This window comes from Cygnus atratus, chromosome 1, assembly GCF_013377495.2.
Source record: "Cygnus atratus isolate AKBS03 ecotype Queensland, Australia chromosome 1, CAtr_DNAZoo_HiC_assembly, whole genome shotgun sequence".
Taxonomy (NCBI): domain Eukaryota; kingdom Metazoa; phylum Chordata; class Aves; order Anseriformes; family Anatidae; genus Cygnus; species Cygnus atratus.
The window spans coordinates 140,309,061-140,331,291 of record NC_066362.1 but is presented as its reverse complement, the minus strand read 5'-3'; the positions used below and the strand labels follow the sequence as shown (position 1 = coordinate 140,331,291).

At 41.9% G+C, this 22,231-nt stretch overlaps 1 protein-coding gene across 1 annotated transcript in view; it reads left to right on the top strand.

Annotated features, from left to right (window-relative positions):
• AFF3 (ALF transcription elongation factor 3) overlaps positions 1 to 22,231 on the top strand; it is a 325,853-nt gene that overhangs the window by 133,205 nt on the left and 170,417 nt on the right. The window contains exon 5 of the mRNA XM_050711043.1: positions 15,276 to 15,320. Coding sequence (XP_050567000.1) covers positions 15,276 to 15,320 — 45 coding nt within the window. The remainder of the gene's footprint in view (positions 1 to 15,275; positions 15,321 to 22,231) is intronic.

Below are 22,231 nucleotides of genomic sequence, written 5' to 3'. Positions count from 1 at the left end.
GCAGCAACTGCAAAACTGCAAATTGCCAAAATCAGTGCTAGTTTATTTTAATATTCCAGACTGTAAACTGTAGCAATTTAGCAGCTGCTCTGCGAGCAGGGACCTCCGAGAGAGCATCGGTAGAGAGAGATAAGGATGGAAATGTAAGTCTCATTCATGCTGGTTTTTCTTTTTTAGCTCAGAGGTACACACATTCTGGGTAGCAAATGAACCAACAACATGCTTTTGCAAAGGCAGAGGTTTGATTTAGGAATTATTTTCTAGGAATGAGGAATCCCATTATTTCCTTGTGTCTTGAGTTTCTGTACAGTGCCATCAACAAGGTAACTTGGGTAGTGACTGCACGATGACTTAATCTCCATGGATTAAGAGCTGCAGGCATTCAGCCCATAGTTTTTGACTGAATTCCCTTCTGCAGGTATTTAAAATCCTGTTGTGTTTATAGCATAAATGTATACAAAATTTAAATCAGCTGGGTACTGCTCTTTAGTGTGGATTTTTCCTGCAGCCCTACAGCAGAGTTAACAGAGATGGGCCAGCTATTGACTGCCAGGGCTGTGCCTCTCCATGCACAGAAACAGCCAAAAATCCTTGCATGCAGTGCTTGCTACCGTATCTGGTTTCATAGCTGTGTTTCTGCGGCAGAAATGGGATCATAAAAAAAGCCAGTTTGCCAAAAACATTCCTCTCTGTTCTTCACTAAGTATGTATTGCTTCAAACAGTACAGGAGCATCCATGATTCTGTGCATTTTCCTCACCCTTTACCTGCCCCACTATTTTGCTGGGCTGCTGGGGACTTAGAATTACATCTGCAGATAAAACATGCAGGAAATACTGTTGGAAGTACGCCGGGGGAAATGGAGCCAGAAAATCAAAGGAATCCCTTAGAGTATGCACAGCTTTTTCCTTCTACATTATCATCATGTGTTATTACCCAATGTCCCTGCATGGGGACATAGGTCCACAGGCTTAAGGCTAAGAGGATCCTTTGCCCTTTTCTCTTCCCAAAAAACAACTGGCACCTAAAGCTCTGAACCCTTCACCATGAGTTAATTCTCAGGGGAATGAGCCACTCGTCATTTCTTCAACAAACAAACAAGTAAAGAAAAGATACAACGGCTTGATCTCTTTAATGTGCATTCTTTAAAAACCAGAGTGTAGACTAAACATAGTAATCCGATGATTACAAATTACTCAGTCCCATAAACAAAGCATGACAATTGATGACAATGTGGTATCATATATCATAAATGCACAGCATCCTCTCTCATCCAAAACAAATAGTTTGGAGTATTTCAAACCCACAACAAATATATTTAATGCAGATTGCTGTGAAACAATGTGTGTTTCTCTGTTTCTAATGCTGTATACAAAAAACAGCCAGGGGCTTTCTGCGTTTTATGCATTGTATTCATTTATGCTGCCAATTCTACTTATTATTCTACTATTCTGATTTGAGAAAAAAAAAATCAAGATTTTCTGTATTTCAAACAGCACTTGATGCATGTACATCTTAAAATTATAGCAGATGGTTTGTAAAGTAAATTATGAGACCCTAACATAATTCCTGAGTTCCAGATAGATTTCTATTCTTGCTAGTTAAAGTATTGATCACAACCCTTCTATATCCATCGGTAGCTTGTTATGTGAGGCAAATCAGCTGCCATTGTTACTGACACAGAAAATCTCCCTGGGTAACCCATGATAGGTTTATTACATAGGAAGCTTTGATCCTCAGGACTCAACTAAGATATTTAAAGTTCTTACAAAGGTGTGCTGGAGTCTGCAATACACATTCAGATGTCTGCTGTCAAATGACTCCTATTCAGCAAACCTGTATGAGCCACGTTTGAAAGTGAAACAGAAAGATGACACCATTCATATCTTGGCTTTTTGAGAGGTCTTTGTGCTCCCCTGCCTTTTGGTAGCTGACAACTCATTCCAGGCCCTATCAAAGTTGCATAACAGAATTTGTAAAAAGCTACACAGAAGGGTTTAATGTGTTGAGAACAAATAACTTCTTTGTAGATACCCACTGCAAGATCAAAGAGATGGAGGGTAATAGACCCAGGACTTCAGTTACCTTCAGTTATGTCGGGGAACAAAAGAATAAAATAAAACAGTGAAAGGCAGCAGAGAACAATAAAAAGGAAAATACTAACAAGTTTAAAGGATTCAACATCCTGAAACATGAATAAAAGCCACTGAGATAAATTCATCAAGATCACTTAACAACAGTGAAGCTTGTGGCTTCTTGGCTCAAAGGCTTTCCTACTGTACTCATGTTTTTGCACGTGTTGTTATAATTTGGGGTGCCACAAGACTTTCCAGTTTTTAGAGGGACAGAGATCTGCCCCTGCTGCTTAAAAAAATGCAGATTTGTTGTACTTGACCTATATGGAAATTTTTGTGAGCTGGAGCAGTATTGCAGATTTTTTCTCCATTCAGCTTCCATTTAAAATTAAATAGGGCTACACTGAACAGTTCTTCCTCTAGAGACAGTATATAGCCAGTTCTTAAATGAAGGATCACCTCAGCTGTTCAAAATAAACAAACAAATAAATAAATAAATAAAAATTCAAGAGCCAGCTCACTTTTTTGAATATAAACAATGAAAGCTTTGGAAATCAAAATCAAATCAAACCTAAGAGCAACCTAGCCTTTCCAAGAAAATTCACAGACCCCTCTAGTGCAATGTAGCACTGATTGTTGTCTGCAACCCAATAAAAATTAACCCATACCATCACTGCTCTTTTCTCTCTTTTATTTTCTACCACTGTGTTGCGTGTTGCGTGCATGCAAATGCTGTTGCATACAGGATTTAAAATTATTTTTTGGCAGTAATACTGTGAAGAGAGTAGTTGTCTGTAGGTGCCAGACAGGGCATTTCAGTCCTTGCACCAGTCCTGCTCCTATGGCACTGTACTACTATAAATTGCCTTATTGCTAGTTTTCTGTATTAAAAAGAAAACCATTAATGTGACAGTGATAAGTATTTACTGCCCCTGACTTACATGGCCAATAGTTGTGGGTTGTATAGTTTTGTATTTCTGGGGTTTATAAATGATTCTCCATTAACCTTTAGCTGTGTGGGAGAGCTCTCTGCAAACAGACGGGGACTGACAAATTTCTACTGGAAGGGTAGGCAAACTCTTCCAAAGACAAAAACTGGAAAAAAAAGTGAGGCCAGTTTTTCCTTCTTCTTTCTTTCCGTATTTCATTGTTACTTGTAACAGCCACAAGCAAAGGGAAAGCCAGAAGCATTGTGACCTTCAGATGCAATATACACTTTAAAAGGAATGCCAGCTTGAGAATATATGGAAATAAGAGAAAAGTGAAAGCCCAAAGAGAGAGGACTAAGTTAATTTTAAGATAACCTTTGTCCTCCAAGTCTGAGGAACCAGTGTGGCACTCATCAAAAAATGTGAACTAGTAGCATACGACTAGTTGGGAGCTGCCTACAAGCTTCCCCATGCTTGTGATATAATTTGTGCTCCTGCTTCTGGTCTTCTGATTGCCCAAATCATAGGGTGTGGGCATGGAGCCCACAGGAAAACAGGGATGAGTGCTGGGCAGCTGCCACTCCTTGGGGCGGATGGTTTTAGGGATGTGGAAGTATCCTGAGTTCTGGAGACAAGTCCTCTGCAAGGCAGCACAGTGCTGCCTGGTTCTTGCCAAGCTGGTCAAAGGGCTTTTGTCCCCTCCTGAAGAGAACCAGTGTGGGCTTGCAGTGATTTGGTGGGAAAAGAAGTCTTTCTGTGGGATTTGAAGAGGAGGGGCAAGGAAAACAAAACAAACAAACAAAAGAGTGGAAGGTATTTGTCTGCAACGCAACTTTATAGATATGCTGAATTTGTTGATTCCCATGTCAAGGCTACAGTCGATAAGATCGGAGACTGGCTTGGTTGGTTTGGTCATTTTCAAGAAACATTCTTTTCAAAGGATTTTGTATGGTGTATACATACATATATATATATATATTTGTCATGATATATTCATGGTATCACACACTTTCTTAACAGAAGGGAACTGGAACGTCTGAGCCATGAGACCTTACAGCACTGACATTTTTATTTGAAATTTCATGTGTCCTATTAACTCTGCAAAACCTTTAGAGAGTACTATTTTTCAGTAGCTGTGCAGTGAGTGTGTTCCCATCAGTTTGTCAGGGACCATGGTATGGCTGGGTTTTTCTTTTGACTTTCAGGAATGCTGAGAGCACAATAAAGCTCTGCTGAGATTTTCTCTGCAGCTTGGAGAATTGTGCTATTTGTCAACTTCCATGCTGAGAATCACCTGAGTGGACCAGAGGTGTCAAGGGACTGCTTTAAAGATGCAGATGCATTTGATTGCTCATCTTCACTGATAAATCTTTGGGTATCTAGTAGCAAATTACATCCTTCATGGGCAAATAGGTGTCCAGGTCATAATTACCATGACCAGAACATGTTTTTGCTGCCTTATCAATGAGACTGAGCTGTGATTCTCAAACCATTGCATATCACTGTTCCTTACAAATAACAGATTTTTTTTTGTTTTTTTTTAAACTCCCAATCCTGATCCATGTTTTCCATGAAACAATTATATTTTGTGTAGAACAAGGAAAGCAATGCAATGTAAGTGTTTCAGGCCGAAACTCATTCACTTCAAGTCACAGACCAAAAAAAGAAAGGAAATATATGTGAATTTTGCCCAGACAAGGCAGAAAAAGCGGTTTCTCTCTGGATTAGCACAGGTTGTTTAACTCTGCTGCCTTCATGGCCAGATGCTCAGTGCTCTGCGTGTACTTCAGACCTGCTCTGCCAAGGGTTCTTGATGGTTGCTGCTCTCACCAAAACATTTGTCTTGAAAGGATGAGCTTTTTTTTTTTTACTGGGAAGGAGACAGTGTCAAAGCCAAAACTGTCTGATTCTCAGATGTCAGTGACATCCTTGGACTAGCAAAAAGCTTTGGTAGAAAGCCAAAAGTTACTCTGGTCTTCTGGCCATAGAGGCTTTTCCCTATTAGAGTAGATCAGGGTCTCAGTCTCCAAAACTGAAAACGCAGTTTTCAGCAATAGGCATAAATGGAAACAAACCTTTTCTCTCAGTGTAGCAGTTGATCATGAGCTAAAGTCTGGTGTTACCTTCTGGAGATACAGGCTGCTGCTCAGTGTTTTGGACTCTGGGCTGCCTCTTGAAGATTCTGTAATCCTATTTTAGCCCTCAGTGAAAGCCAGACCTTTCCTGGCCCTGTCTTTGACTGAGGTAGTGGGTGAAGCATCATCTTTGTTCCCCACCTTGGCAGAAAACTCCCTTGTTTCCTTTGTTCTGTCCTCAGTTTTATTAAGCAGATATGCACCCTGATTTTTAATAGCATTTCTATGTTAATCTCTATCCTTTTGACTTAGAACAGGTATTGTTCACATAATGATGTTTTATCAACATTGATTTCCTCATGCCAGATTCTGCTTCTTATCCCTACCACCACTGCCCAAAGGATAGGTTTTTTCCCCATGAGCCATTTCTAGATGTATGTAAACAGGCTTTAACAAACACCTGATAGATGTTGCTCTTCCCATCAAGCCCTCATCTGGGGCTTTCTTCTACCAGGGGTCTTTTGTGGGAGAGATTTCTGCAGAGCTCTGTACTGTAAATCCATATATATGTAAGAGGATTAACCCTTTCTGCATGATAGTTTGTAATCACATAACCTTTAGCTCAGTGGGAATGAATACCAATTATCATTTATAAACAGTTCCTCTCATTATGCGCCTATTTATGGCATCTTTTATAGCTTGCTAATTACAAGCACACAAAACAGAAATGTTTGGAGTTAAATAATGTAAACAGGGATGTAATTGATTTTCATGTTGAATAGTTTTTATTGATTTATTGTTAATTAACATTTTAAAGGATCTCTTGGCAAAATAATCCCTTTAATTTATTGAATATTATGCTAAATGATGGTATATTCATATTAAAATGTCACAAAAAGATTAACATTTCCACAATACTTGTTTTTCCAACTGTTGCTGCTTTACAGATGTTATATGGTCTCCCCAAATGAACACAGACAATACACTAAATGCAGTCTATTGATCTCGGTCCAGGTCCTAGTGGACAAGCAGCCACATCACTAAAAATAGTGCATTCCAGCTGACACTAATTGGCCATCCGTGTAGCAGGGAGGATGGGCATCTAATGGGGAGCCAAACTGATCTCTATCACGCACAGGGCGGGCTCCTTGGGGCTGCTGTGGAAGCACCATGTGGGCTAAGGGGAGAAGCCCTTATATTTACAAAAAAAGCCTTACTTGCTGCAAACCCCAATCACTCTGGGGCCCATAATGGAAATTTTGCAACAGATAGACAGCTGTGTCAAACAACTAGTCAGTTAATACACTCAGAGTATGCATATAGTGCTGTAGAAAATGTAATAAGCTGAAGGCATTTCCAGAGGACCCTGCTGGCTCTTTCTAGTTTTCGGATGGGAAGGGGGTCTGTGGAATCCATGCAAGGGGTTGTCGACAGCATTTTGCTGGATGCCAGTTGCCTTCAGGTCACTTGCTCAGCACCTCCCAGGACTGAGCACGTAGAAAGGATTAAAATTGCAAGTTGCAATCTTCATTACTATCATCCCAATATATTCTTCAGATGAGTAGCAAGAAAGTGTAATCACATCAGCCCCTATTTTTTCATTAGTGAAGAAAAACATTAATATACTGTGACATGGTATTGATTTGATACAATCAATCTTTCCCAATAACAATAAAACCTTTATATTTTATTAATAGAACAATGCAGTTCTTCTCCATTACAGCTTCCTTTTATTGTTGCTGGGTCACAGTGTAATTCTGATGTGTTTAGTTTTTTTTTTCTTTTTTATGAATATAATGTAAAAGCCTGTAAAATTGTTCCACTGATCTGCCAGTAGGTTTCATTTGAGGCTCCCAAGCATCTTTTATTAGATGAAATGTTACCAGTGCAGCTCCAGTAACTGATTGTTTGATGGCCCTCAGGGGTGGGGAGGGTGAAGAGGTTTCAGAAAGGTTCTTGTCCTTTCAGTCTCTTGATTTTTTTGTGATGTGAACTTGAACTCAGACCATCTCATCAGTGTGAAGAATCCTACCCTAACCTCTCCACTTATGGCTAGACCCACCACTTCTAAATCCCATCTAAACTGGTTGCCTAAGTTCAAGAGAAGCCCCCAGCAGCAATCCAGACTGTGGCCCCTCAGCATCACCTCACTTCCTGACCCTGGGATTGCCATACTTAGTTCAGTTCCTACATTCCTCCTATTTAAAAAGTAAAAATATAATTGAGTGAGTGCCTTTACTTCTACAACCACAGTAAATCCATTTTCACCTATATGCTGGCCTGGACATCCTTGGCCGTTGGCTCCTCGGGTCTGCATATAGGGCCAGCACAGCCTAAGGCTGGTGGTACTCTGGACTGAGGCTTCATTAACTCCTCTGGAGTTTTCCTTCTCAGAGGCTCTGGTCTCCAAAAGCTGCTGTCCTGCCCCAGTTGTGGGTGAGCTGCTGAGCAGGCTGTTCTGAGCGAGTGTTGCTCACTGTGAATAAAAGGCACTCTTGGCCAATTAGCTTCTCCTCTCTTAGTGTGCATGGCAAGTTTATTCTAATTTTCGACTCTACATTTCTCCCTCTTTGTTGATATTTTTGATTCATCTTCTTCGATTTGATGGAATATCTCCCAGTTCCTGGTACAAGACTGGGGCATGATGACATTCCAGTTACAGTGAGACCCCCAGTTAGTATACACGGATACTTACATTCAAGCAAATGGCTTTCATCGGTTGCTCTTTATTCCTCTTTTCTTTTCTTGGAATAAAAACTTTGTTAACCTTTCTCCTCTTCCCTTTTGAAGCAAGAGCAATGTTTCAAGATCCCATGGTAGGAAAAATAATCCCCATTATAAATACGAAGACTGTTTCAAAAAGAGAATGAGCATATTAAGGGCAACAGTTTATTAACAGTGACTGTAAATTAGATGGCTTTAATAACTTTAATTAGTGCAACACTTTCTGACACAGAGCTTGAGCAGAATTCAGCCGTTCATCCCCATCTCCCTCCTGCACATCTCAGTATCTAAGGAAATAGCAGCAATTCCTTGTAGTAAAAATGAAACAGCTCCTATCACAGCAGTGCGGAGCACAGGAAAATACTCTATCAAGACTGTGGCCACTGGCACTCTAAATCAGTAGAAAAGAACAGTGTGATTGCAAAGCAAAGCTTTCAAAAAACAGGAACAACAGAAAATCCAGCTTCCTTGGCAGTCTCTTCATTTCTTTTTCCTTGGCATAACCTTGCACTGCCCAGTCCTGCTTGCTTGCACACTCGGTGAGCTACGAGGGCTCTTGGCCATTGAACTGGGCAGCATTACCAAGGCCAGTGAGTGGCACGGGGGGACAGCAGTGTGCCCCAGCTCCCTGACACCCAGCCTGCTTAAAGTAGAGGGAAGCACTGCTGATGGGGAAGCACTTCACCCATGAAGGTCCAGTCCCATTAGTCATCGAGAAAAAAGAGGCCATTTCAAACTCTGATCTGGTCAGATGTTTTGTGTACTTAGTCATTTCCCATATTGACCCTGTTCGTTTGTCAGTACTGAAAAGTGTCTGCATGTGTATGTGTGCATCCTATCTTAATTTTTGTTTGGAGAAAACATTTTTTAAAGTCAAAAATTACCAGAGTGAAACATTTCAATATTTTGTTTTAATGACTTCTTGATTTGGAGCTCTATCTTTTCTTTAACTATAATTTTTAATTACATTAATTTAAATTTGGTATTAAAATGTTTCAAATAGATCATACCTTCTTTTCTCAGATGGACTGAAGTACACTTTCTAAAATTTCATTCTGCAGGCAATGCCACACTGTTGATATTTTGTAAAGGGGCATTAAAATAAAATTAACATCGCCAGTGGGACAAAGTCTACACCTCAGTGTCTGACACCCAGTTCAGAACAAAAATGAATTCCAAAAAGTGGACATTTCCTGAAGGACAAAAAAGTGAGTTTGTAGCAGGTTCAGATCTAATGTTTTAACTAGCCCACCTTTCATGAGGTCAAAAGTCCTGCATGTCTCCAGAGAATCATGGGTTTAGTGCAGCTACCCCATAGAGAGCCTGTTAAAGATCTACCATGTATAAGGAAATCAACAGCAAGTTAAACCTTAAATTTCTACAAAACTTTACAGGGCATGTGCAAATTAATTTTGCATAAATTAATTTATATCCTGGCTGTTTTTCCATAAATGCCCCAAAAGTCAGCTCTCAGGTCTCAGGCACAGCTCCCTGCTAAAATTCATCATTTTACTCCATAAACTGAAGGTGTTGAGATCTGTTCAGAGAAATGATTGAAGAAAAATTTTGGGGAGGGCAACAGTTCTCCATGACCGAACAGGCAGAGGCCACACATATGAGCAAGTAAAAAGATAACGAAAGCACCTACAAGCTTTGCCCCACAAAAGTAATCTAACAAAAATAAAGTTTGGGAAAAGCACATCTGTATGATGCAAGGAATGATGCACATGCATCTGGATGTAGCACTTCCAGAGAAATGACTGCCAGAAAAACTTAAGATTTGGGACTCTCATTTCATAATGGGAATGAATATTTTTCTTTTTTTTTTTTAAGCACACAGCTGTTTCCTTGTACTGATGTCTCCTGGATCTCCCTGCACTTATCTTTCCCATATTGTTTATTTTACAATCTGTGAAGTTCTTCTATAAGAAATGGATTACACACAAAATGTTACATATGCTTGTGCATGTGTGTGTATCTCCATACTGTTATGGTCCTGCCTGGCCAAGAAACATTTCTGATGTGCTTTCAGATCAAGTTCCACCCATGTGGGTTATTTTTATTTTTCCTCTTTTTTTCTTTTTTTTTTTCTTCCCAGTCTTTGGCTTATGCCAACATTTCCTGCCTAAAACCTCACTTTGGGCAGCAGAGCTGGGCACATGGTGGCCAATGGTGGCAGGTGAATGGTAACCCAATGCGACACAGCAAGCCTGTGTCACGAATAGAGCAGCGAGGCTGCTGAGTGTGCACCTCAGCCTCCCAGAGATCTTAATCATGCCTAATTTGTGTTGGAGGCTAAATTCAGTAACTCCCAGAGGCTTTGTAAGAGCAAAGAGCACAAATAGAAATAACACCAAAGGCTTGTACCACAGAAATCTCCTAGGTTAATCTGGCAAAAGATTTCTCTTTCTTTTCTTAATGCAAAGATTTGAAAGGAGGGAATCAGAGACAGGCAATTCCTTTCTGAGGAATTTCTTTATATACCTCCATGTGAAATCTGTTGGTAAAGGAAGAAAAAATAAAGTAATGCTCTGCAATAAAATTTGTACAGATGTAGTCTTTTTTTTTTTTTTCCTGAAATGACATCCCGTTTCTCAAGGATTTGGTGTAGCCTTTAGTCAGCCTCGTTTCTTACGGTTCTCTGTGCTTTGCATGGTAATTAGCTCCATGCGTTATCAGTGGCGCAATGCTCCTGGCTGTTTCTCCAGCAGCCGCTGCCGTGCTCCTTGGCAGCAGCTCCTCGCAGCCTCCCACCTGACGATGCACCACCGCACGTGCATGTGGACGTCTGCAGATCCCCAGCCCGCACTGGGTGAGATGCAAAGGCAATGGGCACAGCAACGTTGCAGGAGGAAGAGGCTCGAGCCCTCTTCCCCCCACAGTTAGTCCCCCAAGGGTCGCCAATATTTTGCCAATATTTTCACCAATATGGTTCATTGGAGGGTCGGTAAGGCAAGTTTCTTAGGAAAGATCTCAAAATACAAACAATCTGCGTTCATCAATGTCAGGATGAATACAGGGTAGCAGTTCAGCAACTTAGAGAACAGCAACCTCAAAACCTTTTTTTAAAGAAATTCAACCATTTATTGCACAGGTGTTCTGTGGCATGTACACTATCAAGAAGGTGGAATGACTGCCCTGTGCAGATTGCAGGCACTTTGACATCATCCTTTTGCAGGGGCTGCATCATGCAGACAGCACCAGCACACCATTGTATGGATCAGGCAGGTCCACTCATGCAAATAGAGCTCTGTGCAATTTGGTGCCCACGGGTAATGTAATCTCTGCTTTTAATTCAGATTTCAAGAAATATTTGCTAGTTTTTATTTTTTGTAGTTATAATACAACCATGAAGTTATATTCAGCTTGTCAGATTCACAGGCGGTGATGGTTCCCCTGTAGTGTAAGTAAAGATATAGTGGAGAAGAGAAGTTTTAAGAATGAGAATGAGGAATCTTTCCCAAACCCAGGGCTCAGACACCTTTCAGACCTGTCCTAGGTCCCACAACACTCTGCATTGTATTATACGACAACACAAAGAAAAACATTATGGCTGCAAGCCACATGAAATCGACTTTGCCTGTTGTGTGTAAGACATGGACTCTAACTTCTCCACCATTACTCTAGAAACTTTCATATTAACAGTAATGGAAGATACTTACAAGCAAGTCAGGATTCAAAGCAAAAATAAATTTATAAATTTATGTTTGGCATTCAAAAGATGAAGAACAAAGAGGATGGTGTAGAAATAATTTGTTTTTATTTTTTCCAAATATTACTTTAATTTTTTCATAACGTCTTTGGTCTTGCATTTCCAGATTTATTTTTGCCTTTTGAAAGTCACTGTGATCACACTAAGAGAGAGAAGTGAAAAGATTTTTTACTCTCTGCCCAGAGATTTGATTTGCTGGGGAGTATAGCTATAGTTTTAGTTCTGTGGTAATGGAAAGTGTAATTTCTTGCTGATGAGCATCTGCAGACCTATTTCATTACACTTCTACGAGGAATATTTAATTCTGAAACAGAAGCTTGTTTCTAAACCTACTCTGAAATACTCTGTTGCCAAATTTACCTTCAGTAACTTTGCCTTGACAAAAAAAAATAATAATAATAACAAAAAGCTGTATTTTAGCATCTATGCATTTTATACAGCATAAGGTGATAGGTCATCTCATGCCTCCTTGTATAAGATGGCTATGGAGGAGAATAGTGAACTTTGTGTAGGGCAGCAGAGTCATTGCTCTGTAAGCAAAGCACAGAGGATCAGGAATTTACACTCCCCACTGTAGTTAGTGGGATCATAGAATAGATCAACTGAATGGTTTGGGTTGGAAGGAACCTTAAAGTTCTTCTTGTTCCAACCCCTCTGCCATGGGCAGGGACTTCTCTGACTAAATCAGACTGCCCAAAGCTCCATTCAACCTGACTTTAAACACTTCTGGGGATGGGGCATCCACAACTTCTCTGGACAACCTGTTCCAGTGCCTCACCACCCTCTGAGTGAGGAATTTCATCCTAATATCTAATCATAATCTGCCTTCTTTCAATTTAAAACCATTACACCTTGTTCTGTCACCACATGCCCTTCCTTCTGTCATGGCATCCCTTCCTTCTATTGTGTCAACTGTATGACTCAGCTTGGTGTCATCCACAAACTTGCTAAGAGTGCACTATATTGCACTGCCTATGTCATTAATAAAGTTATTAGACATTACCAGTCCCAATATGGATGCTCGAGGGACACCACTCACCGGTGATCTCCACAAGAATATATGCCAGGCTCTGGGGAAGGAAAAGAAGAAAATAGAGGGAAACCCACACAGAAGAGACAAATAAAAAATCGCTAATACAATTTCTAAAATTCTAAAATATCCAGAGACTGTTGTGCAGTTTCTAGATGCATGTTTCTCTCTGTCTTGTTAGCTTCATTGACAACATGAACTATTTTGTTTGGTCTCCTACCCCAGCGGCAGGGAAGGTGGGACACAGCATTGTGCAGCTCGTGGAGACACTGGTGTGATGAGAACAGGCCTGTCTGAATGGGACAGCAGCTGCTCTTTAGCATCAGTACACAGGATACAAGTAATTCTCCACAGACTGACTTCGTAGTACAATTTTTTCCCTTTGAAATCGGTGGCGTAACTCCCGGTGACTGTAAAGCTGAAAGGATGTGTTACACTAAGAGTTAATGCAATTCATTTGTCTAACCATCAAGGGCCATACTCAGCAAAGATCAGCTAGAGTGCTGACAATAAAGACCTTATAACTTTTTATGAATTGGCATGAAAATAACAGCCACAAAAAAATATGAAACATAAATTGTTTCCTTACTTATGCATGGCTGTGGTGCTTCTGACCTTGGTTACAGGTGCTAGGCTATGGGAGGCTGTGAATTCAGGCCTCCTCGGTGACACAGCTCAAGCTGGGGAGTGGCAGTGATGGCATTCAGGAACACAACTTGCATAGACTGGGTGATTGTATCATTTGGGTCTGGTAGGCACAAAGACACCCATTTTTGAAAGTCCCTCATGAGTTTTTGAGTACCTAAATTCAGATATGGCACAGAAGTATGGTTTTCAGGTGACAAGGACATGGTTTAGTGGGTGATATTGGTAGTAGGGTGATGGTTGGACCAGATGATCTTGAAGGTCTTTTCCAGCCTTAATTATTCTATGATTCGAAAACTCAGGACATTAGAAAATCAAATTCCTTTGATATTTGGTGACAGGCACCTCAAAAGTCAGAACTTCCAGGTGTTTTTTGAAAATAAGAGGCAAAGACAAAGCTCACCTCTCTTCTAGCTCTTTGGGGACAATAATTAATCACGCTGACTTTGTTTCCATACACACGCAAATGAAAAGGCCTCAAGCTCCTGAGCTTCTGTCTCCTGAGCTTCTGTCTCCTCAAGCTTCTGTCTCCTGAGTTAGCTCTGTTCTGCAAAAGGAAAACAAACAAACAAACAAAATCTTTACTTTGGGGATTTTTCAGGGAATTTCACAGAACCAGAGTGGCTGAGGCTGTCAGGGCCCTCTGGAGGCTACCAGGCCCAAGCCCTGCCCCATCAGGGCCACCAAGCGCAGGCTGCCCAGGCCCATCTCCAGGCAGCTTTTGAAGGCCTCCATGAAGGGAGAATCCAGAACATCTCTAGGCAACCTCCACCAGTGCTCAGACACCCATGACATAAAGAAGCATTTCCTGGTGTTTAGACGGAACCTCTTGTCTTCCAGGTTTTGCCCGTTGCCTGTTATTCTGGCAGTGGGCACCACTGGAAAAAGCCTGGCTCCGTCTTCACTGCACCCTCCCTTCAGGTATTTATAGAGATTGACAAGATCCCCTGAGCCTTCTTTTCTCCAGGCTTAACACTCCCAGCTCTCTCAGCCTCTCCTCACAGGAGAAATACTACAGTCCCTTCAGCAATTTTATGGCCCTTTGTTGTTCTTTGATCTTCTTTCCACTATATCCAGGTACTCCCTTGTACTGGAAGGCCAGAACTGGACACAATATTACAGGTGTGGCCTCACCGGTGCTGAGCAGAGGGGAAGAATCATATCCCTTAACCTGCTGGCAGCACTCCTCCTAAAGAAGACCAAGCTACCATTAGCTGTCTTTGTGGCAAGGGCACATTGCTGGCTGATGTTCAACTTGGTGTCCACCAGAAAATTTCATGTGTTGAAGTAAACCCCCCAGAAAATTTGCTTGATGCAACAGCCATTTGTGTGTTGTGGGGAGCTGCTGGAGATGGGCAGCCCCTCAGCTTCAGTACCTCCATCCCAGTAGGGATAGCTGCTCTGCGAAATCCCCGATTTCCCCTTTCCAGAATGGCCCTGGAGTAAGCCGCATCATTCAGAACTGAATTCCTCTGCTCCCTCAGCACCACCGTGTACATGCTGGTTTTAGGGGCCAGCATTTTAGGGAATCACAGCCTTCTCACAACAGCCATGCTGCCTGCCCGGTACCCGGTGTGGCAGCTTGTGTCACAGCCTCTGCAGCTCTCCTTTCAGCATCACTGCTGCCCGTACCCTATATATCGTCAGACTTCACACAGGCAGTATTACTGCAGAGTCTTTCCTGCACAAAGGATACAGACAGATGTTATTTATTTAATATAAATAAAGGCACATATTGGATCTATGTACAGGCACTAACCGTTTTGCTTATGCCTACTTATAGGCAGTATATCTGAAACAGCATGAACCACACACAAAAGTGGCATAAACAAAATCCTATGAATTTATACAAATATGTGCCAGCCATATGTAAACATTGCAAATATTATATCTTCCTGTGGTGATGATGGGGAATAATTTGAGAATTTTCAGCAGTGCAACTTTTCAGAGGCTGGAAAGACTTGGCCTCATTTCGAAACTGTAATAGAGTTTTGAATATATTTCATGTGACAAGCATGTCCTCAAACCTGCTATTTGTTATTTCTTTTTAAAACACAAACAAACTATTTTCTCATTTTGTTTACAGGACAGTGGAACAGGAGATAACAGCTGCATTGAAGAAATATTGCGGGTAGGAATTCTAAAAAAAATATTCTCTTTCTAGTACCATTTTGTTTACTCTAAAAAGGCAAGAGAACAACAAGGATATCGCAATTACTGCTGTTAAAAATACTATGCTTTTAGATTGTGATCTTTCTAAGGAACAAGTAGGCAAAAAATATTTACCCACAAAAAAAAAATAAATCTGTGTTATCAACCTTCCAGAGCCTCTGGATTTCGCTGCTACTTTGTGCCAGTGTGGCTGACCTTCATGCATGCAGAAGCAGATAATGGGATAAATTATAAACTGAAATGTACAATGATGTTTCAGGTTTACAAACCATGCAAAGTGCATGTTTCCATTAATCATGACTGTCAAAAATCTTAATTTTGAAGGGAGGTCTAGGAAGGTCATTTTCCACCTGGATTTAATTAGAATCCATTATGTAATGTCATTATGTCCATTATGTCCATTATTTAATGACAATGTGCAAAATCTGCAGTTATTTCCATATTTCATTATTATTTCTTTTATCCTAGTAATTTCTATTTTATTTTCATGGAGCAAATTAATACACACCCAGACAGATCTGAGCTTGAATCAACTTTGATATTGATTATTTTCTGAGGCAGACAAACTAATAAACAGTGAATCATTTTTATAATTTTAACTCCTGTTCTTTTCAGTTCTCTTTCTACACTGATAATTCAATAATTTGCAATGCTTATATATCAGATATAAGAGTCAGTAAAACACCAAACCAGGTAGAAAGAATGTCAAAACCTCCCTATTATTGTCTGTGCATCCACAGCTTGGACAGCCACTACCCAAATATTTCAGATTGTTTATAAACTACAGGGCTATAAATATTTGGTTTAGAGATTAGTAGTGCATTAAGACTGCTGTTTCTAAAGGCATTTCTCCATTCTCCATGAATATGTTAAATACAGCTTTTAATTCTTAAACTGGACAAAGAGTTTATCGAAGGGTGATTATGATGGATTGCTTATGACTTCACTGGCAGAGCTTTTAGTTAGCTAACATTTACAAAGTAGGCTTTTGTAGGACTGAACTGCATATTCAACAACCCTTAGCCTCAGTCCCTGTTGTTTTGTTACAAATTAGTAGCAGACTGTATAATTCATGAGAGCTTTTTCCATTTTTCATGATGCACTGAGTATATGGTGTGGTGTGAGGCTCATTCGCCCCTTTCTTATGCAGGACTTTAAAAAAGAGCAGTGAAAGAAGCCAGTCTTCCTCCTTATAAGTGTGAATTGTTCAAGTACACAAAAATGGAGAAAAGACATGGTTCCTGCCACGAGTAGGGAAGTGGCTATATAAGAGGTCCTAGTCTCATACAGTCTCATATGATGCAAAGTGCACCGTATGACTAGGGATTGTAAGGTACACCTTCAAGCTGGTACTGTCTCTCTTCTTTGACTCTTGGGCACATTCCTCAAGAAATATTTTTATGAAGCTTCATGATAAAACATGCAGCATGTTCTTGGATGAATAGGACCCTTTTCTTCATGAGGATTTATTCACAAATTCTTTCACTTTGGTTAAAACCTGAATAAATCAACCCACTACAAGCAGTATTGCCAAGACCTCTTTTTCACATCTGAACAGATCATGGTGCTGGATGCAACCCTGTGTCTCTCTGGAGAAGGCAGCTTAAGAACAAAAATATCCACCAGGGTGGCTGGGTGAGGAGCTGGGCAGAATAACCCTTCCAAGGACTGCCGAGATGCTCTGCAGGGCACTTTTCCCAATGTCCCCCAGAGCAAGAAGCTCCTGGTTCCTCCAGCATCTTTTACCGTTACCATCTTCTTTCTGAGTTAACGTTCTGAAAACTCAGGTTCAGAATACCTTAAAGCACACAAAGTGATACATGGGGTTTTCAAACCTGGGAGTCTGGCTTCTCACAAAGCAGGAGGTAGTAGGCAGTTTAAGCATACTTAGAGCTCAAAAGACACACTTCACATCAGTATCTCCCTATCTGCTGAGGCTTAACATGGCTAAAATGCAGAGTGCACCATTTTCATCCTCCAGCTCCTGTCCTCACATGATCACTCAGTCATTGTGGATAACCTCTCCAATCTGCCCATCCTCCACGTCTGTAGCCTGGATATCTCTTTCTATTCTGAACTTCTCTTGCAATGATTTGTCGGAGACTAAATGTAAATCTTGCAGACTGCTGCTCTGTGGCATTTCCAACTGAGACTCTTTTTTCACAAATGTATAATTCTGGTCTAAATTCTCTCTAAATTCTCTCAACAAATGTAATGTTACCCATGTCCACTCACGCTGCTGCATGGATCATTTTCCTAGCTTGATGTCATAGAATCATAGAATCAGAGAATGGTTTGGGTTGGAAGAGACCTTAAAGATGGCCCAGTTCCAACCCCCTGCCCTGGGCAGGGACACCTCCCACCAGACCAGGTTGCCCAAAGCCCCATCCAGCCCGGCCTTGAACACCTCCAGGGATGGGGCATCCACAGCTTCTTTGGGCAACCTGCTCCAGTGCCTCACCACCCTTATAGGAAAGAATTTCCTCCTTCTATCTAATCTAAACCTACCTTCTTTTAGTTAAAGCCATTACCCCTTGTCCTGTCATTACCCTCCCTGACAAAGAGCTTTCTTGTAGGCCCCTTTCAGGTACTGGAAGGCTGCAGTGAGGTCTCCCCAGAACCTTCTCTTCTCCAGGCTGAACAACTCCTCCTCCCTCAGCCTGTTTTCCCCTCCAGCCCTCTGATCATCTCCATGGCCCTTCTCTGGACTCATTCTAATGCTTCCGTGTCCTTCTTGTGCTGGGGCCCCAGAGCTGAACGCAGGGCTCCAGGTGGGGTCTCATCAGAGCAGAGTGGAGGGGGACAATCACCTCCCTCACCCTGCTGGCCACGCTGCTTTTGATGCAGCCCAGGATACGGTTGGCTTTCTGGGCTACAAGCTCGCATTGCTGGCTCATGTTGAGCTTCTTGTCAACCAGTGCCCCCAGGTCCTTATCCTCAGACCTGCTCTCAATCCATTCTCCACCCAGGCCATACTTGTGCATGGGATTGTCCTGACCCAGGTGCAGGACCTTGCACTTGGTCTTGTTGAACTCCAAGAGGTTCATACAGTCCCACCTCTCAAGTCTGTCCAGGTCCCTCTGGATGGCATCCCTTCCCTCCAGCATGTCGACCACACCACACAGTTTGGTGTCATCAGCAAACTTACTGAGGGTGCACTCAGTCCCACTGTCCATGTCACCGACAAGGATGTTAAACAGTGCCAGTCCCAATACCAGCCCCTTAGGAACACCACTCATTACTGATCTCCACCTGGACATTGAGCCATTGACAGCAACACTTTGAGTGCCATCATCCAGCCAATTCCGTACACACCGAGTGGTCCATCCATCAGATCCATGTCTCTCCAACTTAAAGAGAAGGTTGTTATGCAGGACAGTGTCAAATACTTTGCACAAGTCCAGGTGTCGGTTGCTCTTCTCTTATCCATTAGTACTGTAACTCTGTCGTAAAAAGCCAACAGTTTTGTCAGGCATATGTCTTGCCCATATCACATTTGTCTTTGCATCTCATCACTGTCATCTCCTTCTCTATCACATCCAGTAGAGCTATTTGTTTCCACTTTTAAAGCCTCAAGTCTACCAATCAGTGCTGACATGTTAGCTACCACTTTAGCACACCCAATAATGCCAGCTTCTGTCACCCAGCAATGTGCTAAATTTTGCATGAATTAATTTCTCCCATACTTCCCATCAGATCAGGGAAGAGCCTTAAACACTTTCCCTTTTACCTCCATGCCTACCATCAGATCCCCTCTTAAGAGCTTCCTTTTTCACAAGGACTGTGGAAAAACAGTGGTAAGGTCAGGGGTATACCTCTGTTTCCCATGCTTGAACATTGCTGTCCCACATGTCCCTTGTACAGCCCAGTCAGGCCAGATGTATCCACCTGCTCTCTTTTGTCTTGAAAAGTGAGCTCTCTGAGTCAAGGTCTTGTATAATACAAAAGCCATTCTTAGGTAATCTCACAGTACAAATCAGTATCAGCTGTGGTTGTTGTTACTGATAGTGCAAACAGCAACAGTAATAATGTGCCATAGCTACTCACGTCATAAATTACTGGCATCCAGACTTTTCCAGATACTGTACTCTGGGCCCTCTTCTTGTGCTGAACAGATCCATTCACTTTTAACATGGATTTTCTGGTTTTCAGAAACAGGGAAAGTCATTTCCATAGCTCTGTTGGAGGTGCTGTTTGCATAATAAAGCTAAGATTTACTTCTGCTAGGACAGAATATAGGCAGTTCCCACAAAGGTGTCCAGAGGCAGAATGATGAAGATCCAAGGAAGCTGCAGTCCTTGTTTCTCCCTCAGAAAAGATGCCTCTTCACTGGCACACTTAAATGTGTTTATTATAGGAAGGGCCACTTTCCCTTTCTTCTGCTGCTTTACAGAACATCAGAAAAGGAAGAAGATGCTTAAAAATTTATCTTTTTAAGGAACCCCACTGTAGCTGTCTCTTTGACAACACAAAGCAGAAAGCATCCACCCTGCCTAGATACTGCGTTTGCAGCATGTCAGATCTTCCAAGGGATAGACACTTCCACAGCAAGCCCCAGGTCCTATTGAAGGTCCCAGTCAAGATGAAGGGCGGTAGGAGTAAATCACAGCTGCTCCAGCTGCTTCCCTGTGTCTCCTTTCCCTGGTGTGTGAGAGGAGGCCAGGGCTGGTTTGTGCACAGACCCTGTCACCCACCCACAGGTTCCAGGGCACAGCCAGAGCTAACGTCTGGACTTGGGCTTCCAAATCAGCTTAGACATAGCTTGAAAATCACCAAATCTTATCTTGCACTAACTGTGATGGGAATGTATAGTTTTTTGTGCTGTCTTGTGCAACGCAGGGTGCCACGGCATAAGTCTAGCCTTTTCTGATGTGTTTTTGCTGCACGTATCAGAGCTCTGTAGACTTTGTAAACCGACAGATCATTCTGCACAAAACGGCGGCTTCCAAAGAAAGCCCCCAAGAGCTGAGGCGCAGAACCGCTTCGAGTCCTGAAGGAGGTTGATTAACAAGACAGTAACCCTGTCGAGATTGGAGCTGTTGTAAGGACTCCCGCTGAGTTTATAATCACTGCAGAAATCCTGAACCTAATCTCACCCCGTGCACTAATTCAGAGCAACTTCTTCAAAGTGTAGTGACTTCTCTGTCCAGCTGCAGGCACGCACGTCAAGGATAGAGAGACTTCTAAGGAGAGACTTCGAAGTAAATAACTGCAGTAAGACCAAGTTGCAGATGTAATGTCAAATTGAGAGAGAAAAGATGTGTTACTTGACTGTAGCTATAAAAAGCAATTCCTTGTAAGCTTTTGCATTGTAGGTGGAGGACATGGTAGAAAACTTTGAAGCGGAAAATACGAGTTATACTACTCAAATATCCTTAATTCCACTGTGCCCTGAGCATTTGCTGCCTGAATTGCTGAGACATCTCCAAAGCCGATCTATTCCCTGCCTCTGCTAGAACACAGGCTTGCTAAGTGAGATTCATAATTTTGGCTGATTTCTATTTGCTTTTATTAGTGTGTGAAACTGTATATTCTGTTATTACTGATGGGGTTTGGAGTAAATGTTTATTTTGCTGTATTACATGCAAAAAAAAATGGGAGCAGCAAGGATCCTGCCTCTCCACTAAGTTAACTGTTGAAACCAATATCTGATACACTCAGATATACATTCAGAGTGTATTTGCAATGGATTTAAGGAGAAAAGGGAGCATGTTGGGCGTAGGCGATTCAGGGTTTGTAAGATAAGTGGTTTGAGGTTGATCTTCCAGCCTTAGCTGTGATTTCCTAGAGCTGCGGTGGCTTTGTTGAAAGGAAACCCACATGCAATCTGAGCTCTGGGCCTTGTGAGTTCCCTCTGTTTTTTTGGGTTGATATGAGAGGCATCATTGAATTGGGGAGAGACGGATGCAGTGTGGAGTGCTTGGCCTGCAAACACCATTTGGCTGCAGGAGGCAGAACCAGCGGGAAGCTGATGGAGCTTCCCAGAGCAACAGGAGCGCAAATCAAGGACTGCAGGGAAACCAAACACAACCAGACAATGCAGAAGAAGCCGTTCCTTTGGGACAGTGAGGAGCAGTGGGGAGGCAGGATGGGGTGTGGGATGGAGGACAGGTAAGGTTTTTTTTCAGGAGAGAAAAATAAGCTAGGGAAGCAGTGAAAGGACTGAGACTGCAGCTGCAAACATGCCAGAGAAGGATAACTGCTTGGTGCTGCAAGCCTCCTGTGCAGGGTCGAGTGCCCTCAGGTGCCCTTACAAATAGGCTGTGACTCCCCCTGGCCACAGGACAGCCACTTATGAAAACATGGCATTTTAAATGTGATGGCTGCAGTGAGTAATTTGCTTGAATTTCTCTACCTTGTAAAACTAGTTGTAGTATGTAAAACACAAGACTCCTTATTTGAGCAAGGTAAAAAAACTGAATGAAAACAGCATCTAATTCTGTATTTTTCCCTTTCCCCACTTGGGATCCCTTGGCTCATTAGCAGTCTTGCTAATTCTTTAGCAGAAAGCATTAAGGATCAACCCATCAAATATTCAGGGTTTTTTCAAACCTGAACAGCCATATGTTCCATGAGATCAGCTGCACTCCATCAGCTGATTGAATTAAAACAAGAGCAGAGGTAAATTAGAAACTGTCTGCACAAGACAAATCCTGTGAAAACATGAAATGCTAGCAAACACACTGTCACTGTGAATAAGCATCACAGTCAGCGGAGCACATGTCAATACTTAGAGGGGAGAAAAATCAGTTTCTTTGGGGTAGGTTGTTAGTTCAACAACTGTGAACTGCTGCCTTGTAAATGTTAATGACTGTAAGATCCCACTGGCTTCAGTTAAGCTCCTGGTGGAGTCGGACATGTGAAGAATTA